Consider the following 25,189-nt stretch of genomic DNA (forward strand, 5'->3'; position numbering starts at 1 on the left):
ACAATATTAGGATACTAATTTGAGCACTTGATGTACAAATATAGCAAACTGGACAATGATGATTAATAATGCCTAAACCGCTGAACGACCAAACAATCGTTAAAAAAATGGGACCCACAAAATAGTCAATAGGCTAACATTTTAGTAATTGATTTAATTTACTTTTTATTATAAGTATATAAAAATGAGATCTACATTTTACTAATTTTTAAAATTTATTTTTATTTACAATTTATAAAACTTGTATCCAACATAAAGTAAACTAAAAATGGCAGATTGAGGGAATACAATGATAAATAATTTAAATTAAGTTATGTATGATAGTAATAAATATTATTGGTATTTGAGATAGTCATCAACCCTGCACATTTGTTTATATAAAAATTGGGATATCTGTGAGGAAATAAAGTAAGAAAGCGTCAAAGTTTCCGTCTGATATTTGTGTTTAGAAGAGAGTGTGTGATCAATTGCCAGAATCCTTACCATTCTTCTTCCTATTCCTCTCTTACAAATGAGAGACTTAACATCTTGCTTCAGCGAATACGCACTTCAGATTTCCGATACATCGTGCTCGGCCTACTCACCCAATTCCTGCATTTCCCCAAACCTAACCCCTTCCCTTCTAAATGCCGTTACCTCTCTCTACAAAACAACTCTCTCCAACCACAGCCACATTCCGGTGACGCTGACGTGGACCCGGAACACCCTCTCGCAGTCGCAGGGCCTCACCATCTCCTTCGGCGACGACCAATCCACCTTCAAACTCACCACCAATTCCCGAATCTTCCGCAAGCTCAAGGGCGCCAAAACCCTCGATTTCCACGGCACCGCAATCGAGATCTTCTACGATCTCTCCGCCGCCCGCTACGACTCCGGCCCGGAGCCAATCGACGGCTTCTACCTCTTCATCGCCCTCGATTCCGAGCTCGGCCCCATCCTCGGCGACATTGCGCCGGAGGCCTATCTCCGGAGACTCAAATCGGGGGCCCGAATCGCGAAATTCTCCCTCGTCTCGCGGCAGGAGCACTTCTCCGGAAACACGCTCTACTCCACCAAGGCCCGATTCCGCGAGGGCGGGGCGGCGCACGACGTCGTGATCCAATGCGGGGGCGAGAGCGAGGGTTTGAAGCACCCGGTGCTGTCGGTGTTTATTGATAAGAAGACGGTGATAAGGGTGAAGAGGCTGCAGTGGAATTTCAGGGGGAATCAGACCATTTTTCTGGACGGATTGCTGGTGGATTTGATGTGGGATGTGTACGACTGGTTTTGCATCCCGGGCTCGGGGGCGGTGTTTATGTTCAGGACTAGGAGCGGGATGGATAGCAGATTATGGCTGGAGGAGAAGATGGTGCGGAAAGATCAGGATAAGCATGATTTTTCATTCTTCATCTTCGCATGTAAGAATCTTTGATTTTTTTATTTTTAATTTCGGGGGTGGAAATAAATTTTGGCTGTTCAATACTCGTGAAAAAGGGAATAGGAGCTTACTTCAATTTGATTTTTATTTTATTTTATTTTTCGTTGCAATTTGTGTTTGTGTAGTTTCAGTGTGAAGATGTGTAGATTGGAATATTCTCTATACTCCATGTTGTTGTGTGGTTTTTGAAGATTGAAAATAAAGTAGTTCAATCTTCACTATTTTCATGACAATAAATCATTCTTCAAGGCTTCGCATCTTTGTATGCCGCTGCCACTTGTATAATTCTTCTTATATGAGTAATTTTTATTGCTGATTTTTTTCGTTTTTGTATTTTGACAAACTCCAGAATGAAATGCCGTTTAGAATGAAATGAAAATTTGATTTGCCGTTCATTGCTTTGTTCCGTTTACTCTTAATTCAAGATAATACTAGTACTATAAAAGCTGAAGAGTGGACACAGAATCTTCAAGACTTCTTCAAGAATCTTCAATACTAGTATTCTCATTTTAAATTTATGAGAATGTAGGATTGATAAATAGGTTTTATCTTCATTTTATCATGCAAAAACCAAAGTGGGAGTTTCTCTAATTTTGATTTTTCCTCAATCCCAATAAATAAGTAAATATGATCAAAGCATAAGAGACTTCCAAAATCTGATATTATTCCAATCTGCATTAACCTTTTGTATGTGCATATGGACCACATTCTCACGGGGCCCATATTTTTAAGTACAGATCTTTAAATGTAAAACCTCTTTGTTTGAATTGCAACTGGTTGTTTGAGTACATATGCCATTATAACTTCCATGGTGTCTTGATTGCATAGCTCCATTTATTTATTTTCTTTCCTAATTTAATTGAATTTAATGTTGGCTTGGTCGAGTACAGTCAATATATCCCGTGACCTAAGTTTACTTCTTGTTACACTCAGATCCACGCTTTTTAATCATGGACATTGAGTAGTGAGTGAGATTCAACATGAAAAATTAATGATTTGGTGCACTAGACTAGTAATAATAATTCCAAGATTGGGATCTTGTTTTGGTAAGAGCGTTAGAGTAATTTATGACGATAGGTCTTCTTCCCATGTTACTATCAAGAAAAATATTAATACCAAGTGTTTATTTGCTCATAGACAATAATTTAACACATGAGTAAAAACACACCAATTTCCATTTCTTAATTATACTCCATATTCCACAAAATTAAAATAGGAAATGGAGAAGCAAAGTAAGATGAAATTGTCACGTGACATAGCTGTGGTTTTCATGAGACCCAAAAGAGAGGAAGTTGCCTATAGTTTAGAAACATGTCAAGCTGTGCCATCTACTCTCCTCAATCCCATATTAATTTTGATATATGTCCTTACCTAAATGTTAGGACCACAAACTTATCCCTTCACTTAATATAGGCTTTTTTTCATTTTCATATACTTATTTTTCATACAAACCAATCAATATTATATCAAAGTATTCAATCAAACTAGGGAAAGTAATTATTTCTTTGCCGGGCTTATTCTTCCGTCAACCAACAAACGACATGCATAATAGTAATAATGATAATGTAGTGTACAAAATATAAATGTATATGATGAGACATAATATGAAAAAATGGAGCAGACAGTTTTTAAAGGAAGACTAGTATGGCATGCTTATTAAAGAAGTAAATGGCGACCAACTTTCTGTAGCAAAAAATAAGTTTCCCAAGGCTCATACTCATAGTCATGGTCCCCTCTTCATGTCTATGTCTTTCCCATGTGCTACATTTATTTTTATTACTACTATCTTTAAAATCCATGTTTTTTTCATCTTCATTTCGTTACAACTTCTAAGAGCATCTTAATGGCTTTAGGCCAGCCATAGCTCAGCCAAAAACTCCTCCTGCCATATCATCAGGATAAGAAACTGGACAAAAATAGCCTAGCCATAGGCCAGCCAAATTATAAAAAACAAATAAATTACAATCACGCAAAATACGGAATTAAATTTACGACACAGATACGGGAAATTGCAATAATTTTATATAAATTTTAAAAAAAGGTACATCCTAAAAAAATTACATAATTAAAAAAAAGCATAAAAAAAATACATTAAAAAATGCAACAAAAAATGCATTTAAAAAATACATTAAAAATGCAATCGGCTAACCGAAATTGAGCCTACTATGGCGGCTAGCGCATCGGCTAGCGCCCGCGAATCGGCTAGAGCTCGCCGATCGGTTAGCCTAAATTGTCGCAATGGAGGCTAGTGGATCGGCTAGCGCCCGTGATGATCGGCTAGCCTATCCGCTAGCCTCCACTGGAGATGCTCTAATTCTATACACCTTTTAATCGAAAACTGAGTTAAAATAGTGATCACTCTACCAACTAGGCCATAATGTGACAAAATAGAATAACATGCAATGTATATCAGTATATGCTACTTATTCCTAGATTAATTACAAAGATTTGGTAGTATTTGTTTACGTTTTTTCTTCTTTTTCTTGTTAATGCTTTTTAAGAAAAGAAAAAAAAAGCAATACCATCACATAAACACCAGCATATAAAATATATGGAGTGTTTCTGTTTATTAAGAAACCAAAATTTCATAACATCAAAAACCAATTTATTCAACCTCATGGCTCTCAAAATGCGAAAATGGTCATATTATAGTCAAATCTATTTGCATTCTCATTTTAATTTGGCAGTGATCAAGTTAAACCCAATGTTTCGTGTCCAGGACTTGTGGCCTAAATAATTTCTAATATTCCCACCATAAAAGCAAGGCCCAAATAATAATAAAAAAGCAAGGACTAATTCTTCACTTGGGCCCAAAAATTTACTCGAAAAATCGCTTTTGCTTGCGCATAAAATACAGTACTTACGTACATCATACATTATTTAATCCTATTAACATAAAATACAACATTACGCACATCATACATTATTTATTTCTATTAACAGAGAAAGGATAGCTACCGTTCATAAAGTTCTCAGCCTACTTTCCAATCCCATGTTCTGGATTGAAAATTGTCTTGTAAAAGGGACATAAATTTACATTTTCTACATAAAAATTTATCCCACGGTGGAAGAGATATTTGAAAATATATTATACCTTCTTTAATTTTGAGAATGTATTATTACATCTTCTTCATACAAAAAGTAAAAAATACTTATTTTTGTTTGTCTTTCAATTTACCTTTTTAAAAAGGTATAGTTACTTTCTTAAGATATATTTCTATACCTTCTCAAGAAGGTATGTGAGAAATATATTTTCTGAATTTACCTTTTTCCCCTGATGATGCTCTAAGGAGTAGTTCATCTGGTCGATATAGTAACTCTTGATACGTCTATTCTAATATTTCATTCATTTCCCAAAAATAATTTCTTTTAATCATTTTAATCTATCTCACAAAATTAGTTTACATTTATTTTTAAAAATACCGCACATTACTCCACTAATGATGTAGGTTTCATTATTGAATGACAATATTTTAACTATTTTTTTCAGTGCACACTTTACCAATCTATCAAATTTATACAGTGTATATCTCTAAAATCTTTACCAATTTATATTCAAACTTACTAGTATATCTTTAAAAAATTTACTACTACTAATTTATAGGAGTATTCAAACTCATATCTCTAAAATGTAAAATCTTTGTTTTTAGGGGAAGTAGCCCTCTAAAAGAGTTTGAATTCAAAAATGTTCTTGTAAAAGGATATGACCGTTGTATTTGATGTGACTATGTATTGTGATATCCATTAATAATTATCCTCCAAACCGAAATCAAATACACACAGCACAACTATCTTGCTTCTAAAGTTTTTCAATCACGATCACCATTAGATTCAAAAGTAAGAAGAAATCAATCTTAATCACAAAAAAATGGAAAAAAACAATCTTCAAACACTCAACCAAACAAGATGGAAACCTTAACAAAAAGATAGTTAGATCAGCAGCACAAGAAAAAACAAAATCCTAGTAAAGGGATTATTGGATTCTATATGTTCTTGCAGAGCTCTTCTAATTTGGTGGATCTCAATTTCTCGCTTTCAGTCATCAACTGCCCAACAAAAATCCAACAAACAAACCCACAAACATAAATAAATAAAATAAGACTGAAAAAGATTTGAAAAATATTGAAATAAAGTAACCTCTGCTAATTTGGCAAGGAGTTGCCCCTTTTCTGTGGTTTTCTCATTGAAAGCCTCAACCGATTCTTTATACTCTTTTTCCTATAAAATAAGAAGTCAAATTTATTGGAAGATGACAAAACACAACAGAAAACCTAAATCCAAATCTGAAATTTAAAAAAAATAAAAAAAATAAAAAAAATCACCTTCTTCTGACAGGTGACTCCCAACGATTTCACATCTCGATTCACAATTTCAACCCTTTTACAAATCGATGCAAGTTCCTTCCTCATCGGATCCGTCACAGAATCAAGCTCCTAACAAATTCCTCAACTAATCAATAATTCCTTTGGATCTAATTTTAAAAATTGAAAAAATAAAAAACTGACTCCGTGAATTAGATGAAGGCGCTTGGCTTCTTCCTCGACGCGCGTCAACTGAGCTTGAACTCTGTCTCTGATCTCGGATCTCCTCCGCTCGATGTCGTCCTCCTTGGCGCGGAAGGCGGCGAGGGCGGAGGAGGTGGTCATGTCTTGGTCGTGGAGGAGGGGGCTGTCGGTGTCTGACATCTCGGACATCTTCTTCTTTCGCATACAAAACATTGTTGGAGACTGCTGCTGCAGCTGCTCCTCTGTTGTCATTATGCGCTGTGAGATGTTGTCGTTTTGCTTTTGTGCTGTTTCGCTTAATTCTCTCTTTTCTGTCTCTCACTTTCTTTGTTTAAAATTCAATGACAGATGGTTTGACTGTGTGGATCCACCTTGCTTGCCTTTCATACAAATGTTCCACCCACTTCCCTTACTTTATTTCATCATATTTTAGCATTCACCAAATGTCACCCCCAATTCCATTTTTCTCATTACAGGCCAACAACTGCATCCCAATTTAAGGCTCATTTTCAGCCCTCACTTTTAATCATTTACGATCTTTGATGATTTAATTTTAATTGAAATCCAAAAATAAAAATGCAATATTTTAAAAACTGAAAATTACAAATATTAAAATACCCCCAAAATTAATAGTTATGTGTCTAAATTTCTTTGATCGTATCTTATTAGAGCTGGTTATGAGCCTGGGTCAGATGAAAAAAGTTTGTTGGCAATTATACTACGAGAAAACAGGTGGCACACCTTGGTGCGAGTTGTTTCGAGCTACTCCTGAGCTCGGTCCAGCTTCTTCTTATCCCCAAGTAGTTTCTCCAACTACTTTATCATTGATTATCATATGAAACACTCCCCTCACTCTATACAAGGGAACCCTCCACAGTATAAGAGGAAATTATAATAAATAGTTAAAAGTACAAAGAAAGTATTGTCCACATTATTTGCTTTTTCTCAAAACACATGTACAAAAAAAAAAGAATAGTGCTAAATGGTCACATTATGGCCGGCCATAAAAATAAAATATTAATAAAAGTTAAGTGTATTTAATGCCTTTTTGTTGAAATCAATACTTCTAAAAAGTATCAATTTTATTTGTACAATTGTACCCTTAGATATGAAATATAAATATGAAGAGACTAGAATTTATTCAATTGGATCATTCCATGAAATTTATATAAACAAAAATCAATATTTATTAAGGTTACATGATAATTAATTTAATTCTTTCTTATATATATAATACCAACGCATAGTGGTAATACTTTTATTTTTCATATTTACTTAAAATGCTCTAAATGTTTGTATATTTACAAATAAGTAAAATTGAGTTTTGATCAATATACATACTTATTTCTATTAATAATCATGGGTTAATATTATAAATGATCATTAAACTACAGAGCATGTGTCAAATTAGTTCCTAAATCAATTTATTTCATAAGGAGTACTTAAACTTTATATTTCATTTCATTTAATGTTTTTAATTAAATTTTTTAATTACTTTATTTTAAATGGAAATTAAATTCGGCATAATCTCTTCTATTTAAATTAAATATACTGAACTTTTTATCAATTGAATCTAGTATAATATTCATTTGCCACCAATTGAAGACTAAGAGTACTGGTTGCAATTGCAATTTATTGGAAACTATACAATTACAACAACTTCATGATAAAAAAAAAATTCACTATAGGCAAAGTAACAACTACCCTCAATCCCTCATCCATGTATGCCCAAGAACAAAGTAGTAATTCAAAATACAGCAAAAAGTTTCTTTAAAAAAAATTTCATGTTGATATTATGCGTTTTACATTATTTTGAATAAAGAATGGTGTGGTAGTTAAATAGTTTATCAATTTCATTTAAATTGAAAAAAATCTAACATATTCTAATCTATATTAGCAATAATAATATTAATTGCTATTATTATTAGATTATATCACAATTTATAATTGGAAAGTATATTAATATAATAAACTATTATGTATAATGTTACATTTAGTATATTATAGGCTGACAGATTATTATACTAATGCAATAATGTTGGAAGGATTAGTTTTTGTAAGAGAGTAGGGAGATGAAAGAGACTTAAGGGGCACGGGATATTTCATGTGATTTTTTTAAAAAAATATTCTATTTTAAGATTTTATTATTTTAAAAATAAAATTCAAGTGGCAATCTGATATAATGTGTTTAATATAATAAACAAAAAAGAAAATTATATAAACAAAACTATAAAACAATTATTAGTATATTGATATATGAAATTATATTATAGTAATACACTATATTTTTAGTATAATTAATCGTTTCGTGTCACAACTTAGTTAATATTGATTCCAACTTGGTATAATAGGAAAACAATTTTAAAAGGACAAAAACTTAATGTTAAATTAAAAAATAGTGTAAAAATAAATTATTGAAAACAGAAAATTTAAGAATGAATGAATCTAATAAAAGAAATACGTATGAAAGTGTAAATTTTGGATTAGAGAAATGAAATTAAAAAAAAAACAACTAGAATTAAATAGAAGGATAATAGTGTAAAATTGTTTGAGCAATAAATGACTTATTTGAAACATTAATAGCCATATCATCTAAATTTACTAAAATGTCATTTTATGGCCAGCCATAATGTGGCCACGTAACATTATCCAAAAAGAAATGTCACATTAAATGGGACAAATGGAGTACAATAAACAAGAGTGGTCTATTATGGTTACAGCTAGGGATGTCAATGCAACCCGTAACCCGTGGGCTGGCCCGAATAGCCCGCAAAATTTGTAGGGTTAGGGTTGAAAATTTATAGTCCGATAAAATCACATGCCGATTAGCCCACACCCGAGTAACCCGCAATCCGTTAGGGCCAGACCCAAAAATCCGATGAGCTGGCCCGAAAATCCGATAAAATTTTTATTGCTCTATTTGTTTGACTCCTAATTAGTCACATTCATTGATTATTTTTATAATATAGATAGCTAAATAAAATAACTTTCAATTTTATATTGGTTATATATTACATTTTTATTAATATAATAGTAAATAAATAAATTAGAAACTTCAAATTCATTAAAAATATTTAAATTTCTAAAACATGCTTTAAAATATTTAAATTTATGTTTTATTTTGCACAAATCTTAAATGTTATTATTTTATCAAATTTGTGTTTTAGTTTACGTATATATCTCAAATTTATCATAATTAAATATTTTATATTTTATAAATGTAACTAATTTTTGTCATTATTCATTGGATTGATCGCATGTTAATCTTATCGGTAGCAACTTAAATAATCAGTTGGGCTAGTCCGAAACCCGAGCTTTTAGGGTAGGGTTGAATTTTATAACCTGAAAAAATCACAACTCGATTAGCTCGCACCCAATTAATCTGCAATCCGAGCAGGATTGACCTGAAACTTGCTGGGCCGGCCCGATTGACATGCTACCAAAATCATCACTGATATTTTTAGCAAATGATGTCTCTTAGTAGAAAAGGAAGAGACCACATTTGCGTTGGCAATGGCTTCATTTGTTATCATTACAATGAATCATGTGGCCTGCATATTCCTATATATACTTTTGTTTCTCAGTAACTCAACTAATACTCCATAAAGAGGCTTCTCACTTAGATCTTTAATTTATCGTTAGTTATTAGAAATAAGGAAAGAATGACGGTTGAAACACAATTAAAGCATACCATTGAACTCAAAAAATACATGACTGGCTGATCCAACTTCTTGGTCTACTTTAAAATGGTAATCCAATGACGTTTCTTGCATCCTCTCTGCAACAAGCATTCATTCGAATTCACTGCAAAAATTAATTAAAAATACTACTAGTAAATAAGGACAAATCAAAAGTCTAATTAAATTATCATACGAAATCTTTTTGTTATGCGATGCGATGGCATGACACCAACTATCGAATTAATGACCAATCTTCGACAGTACACTATGGGCTACTACTAGGCAGGAGGCGGCACAGAAGAACGTTGAAGTGGACTTTCTGTATACTTGAAGCACATTGAGCAATACTGAAAAAGATTCATCGTGCATGTAATATCAATCATGCATCTCTGATAAAAGAAGATGGTTGAGACAACACAATTGATTGGGCATGTGAAGAAGCCGTATCACTTGCGCCAACCCATCTCCATGTGGACCGCCTCAATTCCGATAATATCTAAATCTACACCCTTCTCTTCCTGAAGACCAAACTCACGACCGCCTCCAACAAGAACAAGATCTCATCAAAAAATTGGGCACACTCTCACCGATTTGGAATCTGAATTTGAAATTTAAATTATGTTATTTTGTTATTTAATTAATGTAATTTTCATTGTTTGATGTTCATTTTAAAAATATTGCTAGTTCAATAAATATACTCCCTCTATCCCCTAAAAATAAAAACATGTGAAATGACACGGGTTTAAACGGAAAATTGTTAAAGTAAGAAAGAGATTGAAAGAAAAATGTGTTAGTGAAAAATGGATTCCACCTAGTTAGAGTGACATAAATTTCCTAAAAAATGAAAGAAAATCTATTTTAGGGGGCACAAGCAGTATAAAATTTAATCATATAGTAAAAATGATGAAATGAAAAATTTTGTTGCAGCTAAATGAAAAATATACTACAATCCTATTTACAAAAAACAGAAGAAACTAATTTCCTATAAACCGAAATTCTGAATCTCTGATTTCACTAACCTCCCATCTAATTTCAATTGATTATTTTTAGAAGTTTGACTTATAATTAACAAACCACTACTATAATACTCTAGTAAAAACGAAATTCTTGAACTCATAGTTTCAAACCAATGTTTGTGACTAAAATAATTGGAATCCAGTGTAGCTAAAACCCAAAAATCAAAGACGGAATAAACATACAACAATTAGAGTCACAAAAATGAATAATGTTCCAGTGAAAGAAGAAAAAAAGTTAAACATCAGATGGAGGTTGAAAAGATTTCAAGTCTGGCGCAGAGACGTTGACGATAGCCATAGCCCCGCCTTCCTCATTCTCTGCTCCCACTCCAACTTCAACTGTGCCATTGCCATTACCATTCCCATTCTCATTTGAAGTAGTAGTAATGTTGTTGTTTGGTGGCCTTACTCTTGCTTTCTGCTTCAAGTCTTGACTAAATGTAGCAACTACAATCTGGAAAAACCAACCAGGGACTCAATTCATTTACTCTTTTTCAAATGGTATCAAAGTAGCTAAGTAGATACAATATGTGACTCATTTCTTGTGGGCACAGATTTTTAGGTAGTGGAGTTTAGCGGTTAAATAAGGAAAAAATAAAGTAAAAGAGAGAATTAAGTGTTGTTTACCTGAGTGGGGCCTGCAGCAATAAGTGAGCCGGCAACTGCGCCGCCATAGAAGTTATTATGGGAATCCGCCAGGTGAACGCTCAAAAGGCAAATTTTGGCACCTCCTTTTTCATTATACGTATGCGATCCATTTAGACGAATAATACTAAAATTGCCCTGCACCATTCACAACCATCAAACAACAATGTATAGTAGTACTACATACTTTCATAATCTCATCTCATGAAGATGCAGGGCAGACAGATTAATTAGTACCTCGCATTTTAAGTTTAAAACGCGGCCGCGGGAGGCGGGCAGAAAGATTTGGGCAGTGGAGATTGTACCCGAAGCTGACATAATGCACATTGAATCACAAGTCCTCTCAGAAAATGACCTAATCCTTTCAGCAATGTTCTGCGCCAACAACAACCAATTCAAAATAATACTCCTATATTGGATGATTAATTTAATGTTTACTAGTACAATACATATATACCTCTCCTGCCTCAACGTCGATTACGTAAGGTGAGAAATTGCTCCCCCCGTTTCCACCATTTACATCTTCGTAGTATAAACAAAACACACACAATTTAGAAGCAATGAAGAAAATTCATAATTAATTTAGAAGCAATGAAAATTATAATTATAGATTGGATCTGTACAACTCAATACATATTACACAAATTAGTTTATAGTGAAATTACCAAAAGAGGCAGCCAAGGTTTGCCATTTACCGGAGCCCTTAGGGCGGCCTCTACCGCGCTTTTGTGGGCCCCCGGAATCCTCCCTAAATTCCGGCTGGATTCCTCCTCCCAGCTGTTTTCTCGGCCGCCCTCTCTTCCTCTTTTCCCTAAACCCGCCGCCGTTCTCCACCGACACCTCTATCATCGCCGCCGCAACTAACGAACCGCCCTCCGTCGGAACGCTGTTTCCGACGCCGCTAACATCCATTTTTCGACCTGAAAAAACATCATTCAACGGATTAAACAAAAGAATAGATTAAGGATTTAGTGTTTAACAATTCATGCATGCAAAAAAAAACGCACAAACACGTACAGATGTGTGTAGAGGAAGAAGAAGAAGAAGAAGAAGATTTTGAGGGTTTAGTTTTTTTTTTATTGGTTTCAGATGCAGAGAATTAAGAAACGGCTGTTTGCTTTATATACGTGTTTAATTACTCACGAGATTTATTTTTATTCATGTATTTATTTTTAATTTAACGATATTCCGAAATTGACTTTCTCATTTTCTATTTTTATGGTTAGGGGGATTTTGAGGTTCGAGAAAATCGTATTAAACGTGGAATATTTGTGATTAATCAGGATATTTTAAATCGTTTTAGATTTGCATTATAATTATAAAGGGTATTTCTTTATAATGGAATTATTTACATATATATGCTCTTAGTTTTTATTTTTATTTTTTTAGACTTGAATTTATTTATGAATACCGTTTGGCGTTTGTTTTATGAGTAATCGGAGAGCCATTAATATTTTTGACTAATTTGCAGCAAATATAGTAGCATAAGTTGGATATTTAAATAATCATGAAAAATGAACTAATGTTATTTTGCTAATAAATTAGTATGGCAAAATGACAGACGGATGGATGAGTATTTAACTGAATCAGAGCTGTACTTAATTAATTTCAAATTTTCAATAGGGCTCCCGCTCCAGTATTCATACGGATAAACTTATGTTATATTTTTGGGTAATTTATTTGTAATGCGTCTGAATAAGATGATAAAAATGAAAAATTAATATCCAAATAATCTACTAATATCGTAATATTATAAAATAATTAACTCCAGAATCATGATAATTGTGTTATGATTAGATATTCAATTATAAATGTTTGATAAAACATGAAAAATAAAATTTTTGAAATATAAATTTGTTACCAACTTAGCAAAATAATCTCGTAATTGGAGAATTTGTGGAGTATATATCTCAATCCAATTAACCCTACTAAAAACATTAGAATTTATTTTGAGTAGTACTTATTTAATTTGTATTTGTAACGTCCATATCAATGCAGTTTAATATCTTTTGTTACTTAAATGCAATGTAAAATGAAATATGAATTAATTAAAATTTAATCAGGGTCGACCATATCTGTAAACGCTTTGAAAAATACGGTAATTTCTCTCCTACTTTGCAAAACACGGTAAATTTTGGGTACAATACAAAATAAAAAATGTACGCAATTTTCTGATGGGATTTCTAATGAATTTTTCGTTAGTAATTTCTCTTGACAGATTTTATATTATCCATCAGAATTTACTGAGGCATATATCAGTAAATAATACTCCATGTAATCCAATAAAAATAAAAAAGATAAAAATTTTAATATTAGCAATAAATATATAGTCCGTCAGTGAATCTAAAACCATTAAAATAAATTTTAGATTTAAGATTTGAAAAAAATTACTCCCTTCGTTCCACAGTAATAGAGGCATTTCATTTTGCGCACTCGTTTGTACAACAACTTTACATTTTAGTATACATAATTCATTTACGATATACTACCACAAAATATGTGCATTACATCGTCAAATGTATTTCATCGACGTAAAACCATCATATATTCATATTAGAATAAAAATGAATTTTCACCATCATCAACACGATGGGAAAACATAGGTCGAAAATGTCAGATGTTTTGCATGTTAAAATGAGAGTGAACTACAAAATTGATACCAACGTTTGCACATTCAAACGTCACAAATACCTATGTTTAAAATATATCTTCATAAGGATCTAAGTACAGATATAATATTATTTCAGGTATTTTTTTCACTATTTTAAATCTTTTATGCCCTTTTAATCTTTTCTATTCACACCGGAGGCCATTTTTATCTTTCCCATTTTTGTCATCCCTCTTTTCTCTCTTATCTTTTTCTTTCCTATTATTTTCTATCAAATTGTATCCGACTACAATTGTGAAGAGGATTATTGGGCTGACTGGGTCCCAAATGCTGATTGAATCAAGGGCATTGCGGATTTTGTTTTACCACATATGTATTGAATCGGAGATTGAGCAGAGAGGGAGAGACTTCATTGCCACTGACTTTGTGTTGTAATTCAAGTTAAAGTCAAGTCTTTAAACGGAAATGGGAAAAGATTATTTCGTCCAAGTCAGTTGGTGAGGGATAGAGAAATTTTTGTTAATTCTCATTTCGTTTCCGTTAAACCGTGATAAGAGCATAAACACAACATAAAAAAATAAGTACCTTCAAAATCTTGAACATTGAATTTCATTGCATTTTAATTTAGAAGAAAACACAACACAAAAAATCCATTTGGCAGCAACATTCATCACCAATTCTACACACATCCATAGACAAACAAAATGTTTAAATGTTAAACCTCAAGCAGTTTCCCTTAAATATATAATTCGAATTACAGAAATCAATGGAGTAAAACCTGACTACAAAATAAGGGGATCGTGAAAAGACAACACAAAAAAAAAATGAAAGAAACAAGAATATAGACTAGCCTCACACCTCGCCGAAAATGAGGAAAACCTCGCTAAAGCACAAATCTAGTTGTGCAAAAGAATATTAAAACATAAAAGCCTCCGACGTATTCCAACTCTTAAGCTCCGTCGTTCACATACAGATTCACCCTTGACTCCGCCAGCCCTTGCATCATTATCATTCAAAGCATCCCAACTGACAAGGAGGGGATAACGCGACAACTGTGTTGTATGGACATTGGTTAAACGGTTTTAGATAACATTGTGTATGAATGATACCCCACTCAAAGCAAACCAGCAAGAATAGCTCCAGGATCAGAGGATGGAGTGGGTGGAGTTATCGGCTGTGCTTGAGGCGCCATAGGTGCAGGTGCTCCGGAAGGAACAGGGATGCTGATTAATTGTTCCTTAACGAACTCCTTCAATCTGAAAATATGAAGAACTCAATATTAATCCCCAGATAATCTCAAGTGGTAGTGGGGTGCAATGAACTTAAAAGTTAGATATGCATACTCGAATGTCAGTGTTGGATCTCCTGATGCAACGGTCATACGCAGCTGTGTTCTGTCTGCTGGATCTGTTTCTATTCTTATCTGATGATAATACCCCGAAAATATAGGAATAAATATGATGTCAGTCATTAAGAAATTATCACAGATTTAGGGTTAACTCTTCCATATCAGCTGAAAGACCTGGAACATAAATTTTCTATTTCAATGAAATATGTGCATGCTAATATTTAGAAAGCATACCAAGCATAGCATTGCTCGAGTGCTTTCAGAGTAGAATGTTGTGCTCACAACTAAATTATTAGCATTGGGATCCTGGATGGAAAATAAAAAATGTAGTAGTGTTCAGTATAAGAGGCAAAAAGCAAAAGGGGAATTTATTGAAATGAAGCACCTACAAGGCCAGGGCAAACTGTCAGGTGCAAACTGCTAAATAAGTTCGCCATTTCTGCAAGCAGCATTGGTCTTACACCTCTAACCTGGTGAGTGAACCGAAAGAAGGTAAGGCACAAGTAGATCTAACATAGGAGTGAAAGGGAAAGGATTAACTTCGTTCAAAAGGCACATACTACTTCTTGCAGCTTCAGTGGAGGTCCTGAGAGGGATCTCCATTGTGGGAAAAATTCTTCAGGGGAAACCAAAATTGGCTGAAGAAACTTGTTCAAGACAGCAGGAAGGCGAAGTTTTACATTGACCTGTTCATGCATGTGTTATGTTTGATGAGAAAAAACAATTATCACTCTTGGTCCTCGTCATATGCTTAGTTTTGAGATAGTACCACATTGGTTCCAAACTTGTAAGAGAAGTCCAGTACGGCTGAATCTCTGCTTGGTTGGAGGTTGACTACTTCAAGTGGACATTGAACCTGAGGGGGGGAACTGTATTACTTTCACCATTGTAACCAATACAGGACCAGAGCAAAATCCAGGAAAAGAAATATTAGCGATTCTACCTGCGCCCTTGGGGGGATTGTCTCCGGTACAAGTGAGAGCTCTGTCTTTAGATGTGATGGGGGCAATATCAAGGCTTGTACTGACACTAATGGAGCAGTATTCTTATTTCCCAAGAAGAGAATAACTCGACCATGATGACCCCGCCAATCAGCTTTTATGCCAATCTGCAACACAACAAAGGTTTAATTAACTCTGTAATCAGGAAACAAAATTTTTAACCTTATATAACTTGATACTGATGAATATGCCCTGTGAAACTGAATAGGGAAATGAAAGTGCACCTGGATATTGACATCCTCATACAGAACACCACTATCCTTCAGGCATAATGCACGGAATTTTTCCCCTATATCACCAATTGGCTGCAAGCATCAAGGGAAAAGTAAGAACAAAGTATAAGCTGCAGAGAGTAGGTAACAGTAAAGTTCTTTTGCAGGCAACATTGCCCTACAAGATAAAACCGAACAAAGCACGTACAAATACCAAACAAGATTCTTACATGCTAATTTTCCCAGGATGCATAAATAATATGAAATGAGCATCTATACATAAGAAGAAGAAGAAGAAAGTGATACCTGAACTGTACTAGTCTGGTCTTCAACAGGTGCAAGGGCTAAAGCATCTTGATTTGGACCACCTTCCAAACCGGAAGCTACACTTGGATCAGATTGAGGAGCAGTACCTGGTGGGCCTTCAATAGCCAGTGGCCCTAAAAGATCTCCAAGGAGGTCAGGAGATGGTCCACTAGGAGGTTGAGGATCCACTACTGCAACAGTCCCATTTTCATGTGCTAGTCCTTGTCCAGAGGTGCTTTCATCCTGCCCATGTAATTGCTTATTGGATACATATTCAAAACTTAACATTTGAGATCTTCAAGAAAAGTGATGTGCAGTGAGAATCTATGGGAGGATATCTCACCGTGCTAGTCATGGTAGGAACCTTCACAAGACCAAGCTGGGGTGCAGGTTGTGTCCCATTCGCAGAGCGTTGATCAGTAAGTACCAATGCATTAGAGGTATGCTGCTGTGCCCGCAATTTAATTGCACTTTGCTCAGCTGTATCAGCTTCAGAATCTTCAGCTTTTCTTATCAATGATGACTATAACCAAAGATTGTCACCATCAGAATTGTTAGTAAATATAGATATGTTACATTAGCAAATGATCATGCGACATAATAGATAAATAACCAATACTAAGTCAATATCCAAATTCCAACCTGTCTTTCAGGGAACTTTGGCATTTCAGCAAGTATATCCATTAGAGCTGCACCTTTCATGCTCAAAGCTAGATATTCAACTGCCCGTTGCTGTATTTCAGCATCAATACAACTCTCATACCTGGAACACACAATCTTCTTACCTCAATGGAAAACCAGAACATAAAAACATGAAATAAAAACTAACTAGATAAATTGTTTCATGTAATTACTTTCTGAAAATCGCCCAGATTTGCTTCTGTAGCTCCTCGTCAGGGGGTTGAGTGTGCATTAAAATCTTTGCATACGTGGAAAGAAGGATAGAAATTGTTGGTGTCCTGGTCGTATATGATTTAGTTAGACATAATACAGAAGTTAGGACATATAAAGAGGTATATAAGGGTAGGCCCTTACGAAACAGTGGGTAGTTTCTCATGTATAATGTTGAAAATTTCCCTCGGACTCCATCCTGGACGTCTGCCTAGAAGATGACTATATTCTCCAAGGATATATGCACTGACCTATGATATCATAAAATCATTTAAATGAAGTGTTACGATGAAATTGGCTCACTAGAGATTCTAGACATGCAAGAATCCAAAAAACCAAAATATACTAGACTTCTATTAACCGATCTTCTTTTTGACTGATTGGCAATTTGGCATCAGCCTATCCAACAATACCTAGTTGGTGCATGTAAATTTGTAATGACATTATTGTAAACAACTGAAGAATTATATGATGGGAGCAGATATATAACTAGTTTATTTTATGGCAATAGTAGATGTATAAAGAACTTGTATAGGAATCTTAAAACATTCCGTTATGCACGTCAATATATCTTCTTTTAAAAATAATACTCCGTAGTAAAAAATTGCAACAATGAGGTGAGTATTACACACCTTCACCATTGTCTCATGAATGGCAGGCTTGTCAAGGTACTCTCTGGCTTTCATAGCTGCATACGGCTGACAAGATAGAGGCATGAATATACAACCAAGTTATGTGAAAGTTCATTTATCAATGATCAGATTACAGAAACTAGCAGTTACAGAAATAACATCCAAGCTGTGTCAGTTACCTGTAAATCCTCATTATTTGTAACGAACTGCACCACGCGAAACCAAATGTCATCACTTACGAAATCCCCTGCCTTGTCTATCAGCTGAAGAATCACATCCACATACCTGATGCATGGAGAATAGAACAGTGAAATGTACTAGTATCTAATTTGAACCTTAAAAGTCTATCAAGTAATACTGGCTTTTGTATGTGTTTATCAGTATGATTGTACTCCTAAATAAGCATAGCCAAATCATACACACTCCCAGATGTTTTACATGCACAGTTAGTAAAGCAACCGATCACAGTTGTTAACCAGCTTTTGCTTGTTTCAAAAGGAATTTGGGGATAGGTTTTATAATTTCACAACAAAATATTTTATAACTGTACATGAAGCTTAAATAAAATTCAAATGCGGTGTAAGTGATTAAAAAAGAAAAGGTTTGAGTACTTACTCTTGCTTTTAGCTTAACTTGATCTATTTTCAATCAGCAAGGGCAGAAGGAAAATAATCACTCATAAATACTTCACATGACTATCAGAAAAATAAATGATGTCGTATAGATCCTAGGGAATAAGAGTTTAGTAAATGTCTCATGGGCGTGCTTATTTGTCTGTACACTAGCCGAAGTGCAATTTGTTCTCAAGTATAAATGAATGGCCTTTTATGTATCGATTCCATACCATGACAAATCTGGGGCAAACTTCTCTGCAAGAATTGCAGCTTTAAGTGACAACTCTTCCCTCATTGCAAAGTCTGCTGTGCTAAGATACTGAAACAAGATGATGGCAAAGCATATATTACTTTCCTTGTTTGTTAGCAACCAATAAAGATTTTTTTAGTGGATTCACTACAAGCTTGTAAGTCATTTGCACCTGTAATAATTCTTCAACTATGTCCTTTGCATTTGAAACATCACACATGCCATACAGCAAATCAAGGGCACGTCTCCTGATACTGTTAAATTAAAGCATGGTTAGATATGTGTGTGTATCAAAGCTGAAAAATTACTTGCAAGAAAAAGAAATTCCTAATCAATAACTTTTTAATTCTCTAGCATTTGTAAATTTGTAATTGCTAAAGAAAGATGTCATCATGCTTATGACACATGCATCTTATATAGGTGAAAGCAAATCTCTGTGTTTATAATTATAATGCTGAGTGGTTGATTAAGTTTTCAACAGGCATACAAATAGTAAAGTCAACCTGATATCAGGATCCTTCAGTGAAGTAATGATCTGAGCTTGATGTCTTTTAATTATATCCTGCACATCTGTGACCATCAACATCCGAGTCATGTTCTCCTGCATTAAGCAACCACAAATCTTTGCAATCAGGACCAGCAATTATGTACAGTCTTGAGAAGATGATTTAGCCTTAAAGAAAAGAATAACCAATCTTATGTTGTAGAGACCAAAAACAGGGAACAACATGGTGAGCAAAGATCTAACCAAGCCAAGGTATCTTATATTAGGTTCACGAACGGCAATAAATTTCCCAAGCAGTGCAACACACTGAGACATCATTTCTTTCTCAGCATCAAGATGCATGACCTGCATGTAACGAAGTTTAGGTCCAAGAATCATTGACAATTCATATAACACATTTTAAAACAAAATAAACTGATAAGACATCATTTTGGGTGTTCAGAGAGCCTCTCCAGTAATTCAATATTTCAATATCAAAGTAAAAGTACAGTTCTTCGAGGTTTAGGCACCCCTGGAGACAGGAATCACAGCTTCATGAACTCCATGGAGCCAAGGCATGAATTGCATGTCATGACTCATAATAACAGTATAAATACCAATATAGATAGAAATTTTAAAGGCAAATGAGTATAAGCTCCAGCAAACACGATACAGAAGAGTAAGTAACAAACATATTGAAGACTGCTGCTTCAAAACTAAAAAGATTTAACAGATATTACTTACGAGAGCAAGAGCTTCAAAAAGAACAGCATGTGATGCATTATTCTTGTTTACATTTTTCACAACATCAGTTCCCATTAGTATCCTTTGCAGAACCTGATAACAGCCAATAAGAAAGATCATAACATACCACAAACTTTCAATAATACCCAATTATATAAGCAGTATCATTTGAAAATAAAAACCATAGGGTTTTTTTGTTCGAATTTTCAAATCCCCATTTCAACTTTCTACTATACTATTGTTTTATTCTTCTCTCTGTCTGACTCTTATATTATCAATGGAAATCCTAAATTTGCTTTACAATTGGTCCCACCGCTTAAATAATCTTGTCTTCTTACTGACCATATATTCAATGAAAACCAGCCAACAAACATAAAAATACAACTGATCAAACATATCCTCGTTTTCAAACTTCAATTCTAATTTCTAAAAGGTAGAATAATTCCTCTAAACATATTCAATTTTGACACAAACACCAATATGCATCTACGGAAATTAATACAACTACATAAACTGGATGGAGATGCTGACAACTACAAATTGAAGTATGAAACCAAACCACACCAGAACAGCTCATAGATCAAAAAAGAATATCAGACCTCAAACAATGATCTTCTCGTATTTGGATCTTCAACAGTTGGAAAATATTGGAGAGCCCTCATCGTCTTAACCTGCAGTGCAAGAACGAACACAAGCAAATGGTTAGATAATAGAATAATGAAGAGGTTCATATTGCTCCTACTTGAAACTATAAATTCAGAGAATATCTAAATCTGATAAATAAAATCCAACCAAGAAAATTTATGATATCCTAAATTTATTAGTCACCCTTTCTAAGGAAATAGTGTCAAGTGAAGCACAAACCTGAAGCCAAGGCGAAGGAATACCATAATAAGTGTATTCTTGTGGAATATCCTGATTTCTAGCAAGTCTTTCCAGGGTCTTAACACACTTTGGTAGACAACTCCAGTACGCCTCATGGTTGTTAGACACTAAAGCAACTAAGAGGCTCATAGAAGAAGTCAAGACTCCTAAATCACGTTCATCTAATAGCTGTGCCATCCGGTCCGACCTGTCAATTATGAGGAAGAGGACTGCTATTAGATTCTTTCTACTGATCAACAAGCCTAACAGAGATTGACAAGTAGATGCTTTACCAGCCATCCACATTAACCACGTCAGGATTTTTTCTAAAGAGGCGCAGCAGACATAGTGCTGCCTTCTTCCTAACAAGCGGTCTGCAACTGCTAGATATCTAAATAAATAGGAACTTTCAGCAACATTTATTAGGTCACCGAACATAATACCTTCAGAAGTGTACACTTACAAGTAATTTTTGAACATCAGGAGCCAGAGACTCAGCAAATTCTCTCCCACCAATGTTCCCAACCTTAACAGTTATGATCAGAAATCCAGATGGTATAAGCAGGAGTTAGTGAGGAAAATACATGAGGGGAACATAAAGAGCTTTTGAGGCAGAACAGTAAAATTATTATGCCAACCTATATGGTAGTAGCGTCAACTATTTATAAAGAGTTATCAAGGAAAAGAGACTCTGACGACATACCAATGTCAAGGCAAGACACTGAAAAGTCTCATTGCGGCCAATAATGTCATTGCGGACAGTATTAATTGCTAATCTCAGGAAATCATGGTTCTCATTTAGAAGACATGATGTCACAATGTAGCCAACCTGCAGCAACTCAGAATGTGTAAAGACACTTGGCAAGTGATGAACAATATCCCTAATCATTTTTTTGAGTTTTCTACAACCAATACCTGTTTCTCAGGATACTTTGGCGCAGAAATTAAAGAAACAGCTTCCATGTGGCCAAAATCAACATCATACCCTAGCATATAAATGTAAAGCATTTTCCAGACATATTTCTTCTTCTCATAATGTGATAAACCCTGTTCAGTCACAAATACAAAATAAAATGATAAGCAAAGCTATTACAAGCTCCACAAGAACTAACAAATATATAAGGTTTGAGTCACTTCTAGCATCAACTTACTAAGGTAGCATGAAAAATGATGGAGAATGGCGTATAGAGAAATGAATTCACATTAATAAATTCCTCAGTAGGATAAATGAGACTGACTATCAATTCATATGTTTTTACTTTTTACTGTATGCAAGCATACATCTACTGAAAATGTTAAACATAAGCTAAAATGACTCATATCAATGAGATCAAACAAACCATGCACAAGTCAGTTTGTAGTACTGCTAATGTGCAAAATCAAGTTAAGTAATTTTTCTACTTAGAGGGGGTTAATTAATGGGAACAATCCCAGATCTGAAATCCTCCTCGCTTTCAATGGCTGAAAACCCCTAGCAAATTACCATATTTTGAAAAGAACCAAGGTGGGAGGAGACAAGAGCCAAAAGAGACCTTGTCATTGATCAAATTCATATAATTTCACATGTGATATAATGCTATTCCAGGTTGAAACACCTTTTTAAGAACTTATTAACCGGACAAGAATAAAGATAGAGTCCTATTCTACATGTCATGTCAACTCTGGCAACAACGAAACTTATGGTGCAATGCATCAGAGGCGTACAATGAGAACAAATATCCTTACTTAAACATGCCTATTCTTACAACTACAATACAATCAGCAAGATTTATGCCTCTTTTTTATAGGTAAATGGACAGAAATTTTAAAGGCTGTGTCATGGTGGGCTCCAACCCAAGACCTTTGGCCTCGGGCATTAACAACTCTTGACTCTACCTCTAGGCCAACTCACACACAAATTATGAATACCTCTAATTTCCAAATGTAAGCTATCCAATAAATCTACATCTATTTCCCATTTTTCCTGTTGTCTCTTAGATCATTATCAGTTTTTTAACTGGAGTTGGAGCATACCGGTTTGCATCGGAGCAACAGATCTTATGGAATAAAACAAAACGTCGATGATTTAGTAAACCTGTAATCATTTTGGTTCACATTAAAATTGTATCAATGAATATTGTTCAGCTTGATTGAATTTTCTAACTCTACAGAAGACAATCAGAACCATTTTGAGGCATTTCAATGAAGTAGGATTGCAAAACTATCTTCACGACATGTCTGCTTTAGTGAAGCAATACAAGCTAGGCTTTGAATACCACGCTGCCCCTCTCGGGTCAGGAGTAAGAAAAACATCAACATGTTCAATGTCTTATAACTAATTCCTTGAAGATGTAATTTTATCACCAAAAAGATACATAATGCCTTCATTCAGCAATGTAACTATTCAAGAAGCTAAAACTCATCTTCCTAGCAAGCTATCTGTAACGACTGCTTAAGAAAACACTCCATCCCCATGGACTCAGGTGTAACTATCCTTCACTGAGTGCACAGCTCGTAAACCCCCAAATCCAGCCTATAAGCCCCTAAACACACCTCCTCACTCGAGAGCAAATAACGAGACTCCGATTGAGTTCAAGCTACATTGACGACAAAAGAAATCCTGAATTCCAGGTCGTGGAACGCCACAATTTGATATGATATGAAGAAGTTGGTGAAATGCCGAAAGACTTGAAACTGAAAAACTTGCCTTTTCGTGCTTAAAGCGAGTTCGGATGTTCCCGAGCTCCTTATCAACACGAAGGCGCTCCTGCTCTTTATTCTGACAATTCCGGATGTCGCTGATGAAAACCGACAACCCTCTCATGCCGGAAAGCGCCATCTCTCAGATCCAGCAATTCTCCAGATCCGACGTATTTCAAATTCGCAGATCTAATCAAAATTGTCAAGGGTGAATTATCAGAATTCGCAGCTTTCCGGTGATATTCCGCCGTCGAGGAAGAAATGGAGACTGTGTTGTGAGGTGCGATCTAGAGAGAGAAACTGGGAAAGCCGTCGCACAGTGGAGGGAGACGACTTTTATTTCTGTGTTTATTACTGAATTTTCAAATTTCGTAATTGTAATTTCTTTCTCACCTCTAATTTGAATAATCAGTTTTTGGATTTTATTATTTCTACATGTCTGGTCAAATCTTCGTAACATGTGGACCCTTGTCCCGACTGTCTAGTGTTAATTGACTCAGTGTAGATGTATTTTGATTGGAACAATTAAGTTATAAATTTATTTCTCCAGCTCTAACTTCTACTAGTTCATGCGGATTTCATACTTCGATTTACATATCGGATTCTGAACTGAGTTATAAGAATTTACTCCCGTCCATGAAATATTATCCAAGTTAAACTCAACACAAGTTTTAAGAAATGTCAACAAAAATGAGTTGAAAAAGTTAGTGAAACAAAATGTATTAGTTTTATAATAGAATGTTAATGAAAAGAGACGGTGGAAAGTGAGAACCATTTACCAAAAATAGAAAAAAAAGCAAAGTGAACAACTTTTTACGTACAAACAAAAATGACAAAACTGGACAACATTTCACGGACGGAGGGAGTACTATATTAAATTTAAGCTTTGATACTCGGTTACTAAATAATCGAAATAAGTGTCATTACATTTCAGTATAACTTATACAGTTACTTGAAGTAGGGCTGACAATTTTTGGCACAACACAAACTCGCTGGAAATTAATGAGTATGTGTCAAGGCTTATTGGGTTCGTGTTCTTATCGTGTCGACACGAAAACTTCGTGTCGTGTTTATGTGGTGTTTGTATCGTTTTCGTGTTACACGTTAAGAAATAATATTAATATATTATAATACTATTATAGTTTTATTTATTTTAAAAAATTTAAATTTTATAATTAAAATTTAAAATTTAATATTAGAAATAATATTAATATATTATAATATTATTATTATTATAGTGTTGTTATTGTGTCGTGTCATATATGTGTTGTTATCGAGTCGTGTTGACCATAA

At 34.4% G+C, this 25,189-nt stretch overlaps 4 protein-coding genes across 4 annotated transcripts; 1 reads left to right on the forward strand and 3 right to left on the reverse strand.

Annotated features, from left to right (window-relative positions):
• The first annotated feature begins 393 nt into the window (after positions 1–393).
• Positions 394–1,702, forward strand: LOC125219937. Its single transcript, XM_048122030.1, has one exon. The coding sequence runs from the start codon at positions 512–514 to the stop codon at positions 1,409–1,411; it is 900 nt and encodes a 299-aa protein (XP_047977987.1). The 5' UTR covers positions 394–511; the 3' UTR covers positions 1,412–1,702.
• Positions 1,703–5,286: 3,584 nt separating this feature from the next.
• LOC125223374 lies at positions 5,287–6,322 on the reverse strand. Its single transcript, XM_048126497.1, has 4 exons — positions 5,923–6,322; positions 5,740–5,850; positions 5,555–5,635; positions 5,287–5,463 (listed from the first exon to the last, which is right to left on the reverse strand). Exons 1-4 carry the CDS (start codon positions 6,172–6,174, stop codon positions 5,401–5,403), a joined length of 507 nt encoding a protein of 168 aa, XP_047982454.1. The 5' UTR covers positions 6,175–6,322; the 3' UTR covers positions 5,287–5,400.
• Positions 6,323–10,821: 4,499 nt separating this feature from the next.
• LOC125218514 (AT-hook motif nuclear-localized protein 9-like) lies at positions 10,822–12,332 on the reverse strand. The gene is made up of 6 exons (XM_048120196.1): positions 12,281–12,332; positions 11,929–12,183; positions 11,721–11,785; positions 11,501–11,638; positions 11,246–11,401; positions 10,822–11,072 (listed from the first exon to the last, which is right to left on the reverse strand). The coding sequence occupies exons 2-6, from the start codon at positions 12,173–12,175 to the stop codon at positions 10,854–10,856; spliced, it is 825 nt and encodes a 274-aa protein (XP_047976153.1). The 5' UTR covers positions 12,176–12,183; positions 12,281–12,332; the 3' UTR covers positions 10,822–10,853.
• A 2,246-nt stretch (positions 12,333–14,578) lies between these two features.
• On the reverse strand, positions 14,579–24,254 carry LOC125222618 (AP-2 complex subunit alpha-1-like). Its single transcript, XM_048125334.1, has 27 exons — positions 23,904–24,254; positions 22,133–22,264; positions 21,921–22,046; positions 21,681–21,743; positions 21,511–21,608; positions 21,218–21,425; positions 20,953–21,024; positions 20,354–20,446; positions 19,874–19,975; positions 19,629–19,726; positions 19,298–19,379; positions 19,106–19,194; positions 18,441–18,546; positions 18,262–18,327; positions 17,774–17,880; positions 17,593–17,697; positions 17,381–17,501; positions 17,082–17,261; positions 16,739–16,981; positions 16,445–16,525; positions 16,163–16,327; positions 15,989–16,075; positions 15,780–15,905; positions 15,609–15,689; positions 15,454–15,525; positions 15,215–15,294; positions 14,579–15,127 (listed from the first exon to the last, which is right to left on the reverse strand). The coding sequence occupies exons 1-27, from the start codon at positions 24,033–24,035 to the stop codon at positions 14,986–14,988; spliced, it is 3,057 nt and encodes a 1,018-aa protein (XP_047981291.1). The 5' UTR covers positions 24,036–24,254; the 3' UTR covers positions 14,579–14,985.
• Positions 24,255–25,189: the final 935 nt, after the last annotated feature.

The sequence above is a fragment of the Salvia hispanica genome, chromosome 4 (genome assembly GCF_023119035.1).
Source record: "Salvia hispanica cultivar TCC Black 2014 chromosome 4, UniMelb_Shisp_WGS_1.0, whole genome shotgun sequence".
NCBI classification, from domain to species: domain Eukaryota; kingdom Viridiplantae; phylum Streptophyta; class Magnoliopsida; order Lamiales; family Lamiaceae; genus Salvia; species Salvia hispanica.

What these genes read in the sequence shown, in the direction of transcription:
- LOC125218514 (XM_048120196.1), bottom strand. Translation starts at nt 12,175, where the DNA reads ATGGATGTTAGCGGCGTCGGAAACAGCGTTCCGACGGAGGGCGGTTCG. An exon ending in AACCTTGGCTGCCTCTTTTG is followed by an intron (nt 11,786 to 11,928) that starts GTAATTTCACTA and finishes TATACTACGAAG; the next exon opens with ATGTAAATGGTGGAAACGGG. An exon ending in TTGCTGCAGGCCCCACTCAG is followed by an intron (nt 11,073 to 11,245) that starts GTAAACAACACT and finishes TGGTTTTTCCAG; the next exon opens with ATTGTAGTTGCTACATTTAG.
- LOC125223374 (XM_048126497.1), bottom strand. Translation starts at nt 6,174, where the DNA reads ATGACAACAGAGGAGCAGCTGCAGCAGCAGTCTCCAACAATGTTTTGT. An exon ending in GCCTTCATCTAATTCACGGA is followed by an intron (nt 5,851 to 5,922) that starts GTCAGTTTTTTA and finishes GGAATTTGTTAG; the next exon opens with GAGCTTGATTCTGTGACGGA. An exon ending in GAGTCACCTGTCAGAAGAAG is followed by an intron (nt 5,636 to 5,739) that starts GTGATTTTTTTT and finishes CTTATTTTATAG; the next exon opens with GAAAAAGAGTATAAAGAATC.
- LOC125219937 (XM_048122030.1), top strand. Translation starts at nt 512, where the DNA reads ATGAGAGACTTAACATCTTGCTTCAGCGAATACGCACTTCAGATTTCC.
- LOC125222618 (XM_048125334.1), bottom strand. Translation starts at nt 24,035, where the DNA reads ATGGCGCTTTCCGGCATGAGAGGGTTGTCGGTTTTCATCAGCGACATC. An exon ending in CTCGAGCAATGCTATGCTTG is followed by an intron (nt 15,295 to 15,453) that starts GTATGCTTTCTA and finishes TATTATCATCAG; the next exon opens with ATAAGAATAGAAACAGATCC. An exon ending in GATCCAACACTGACATTCGA is followed by an intron (nt 15,128 to 15,214) that starts GTATGCATATCT and finishes TCATATTTTCAG; the next exon opens with ATTGAAGGAGTTCGTTAAGG.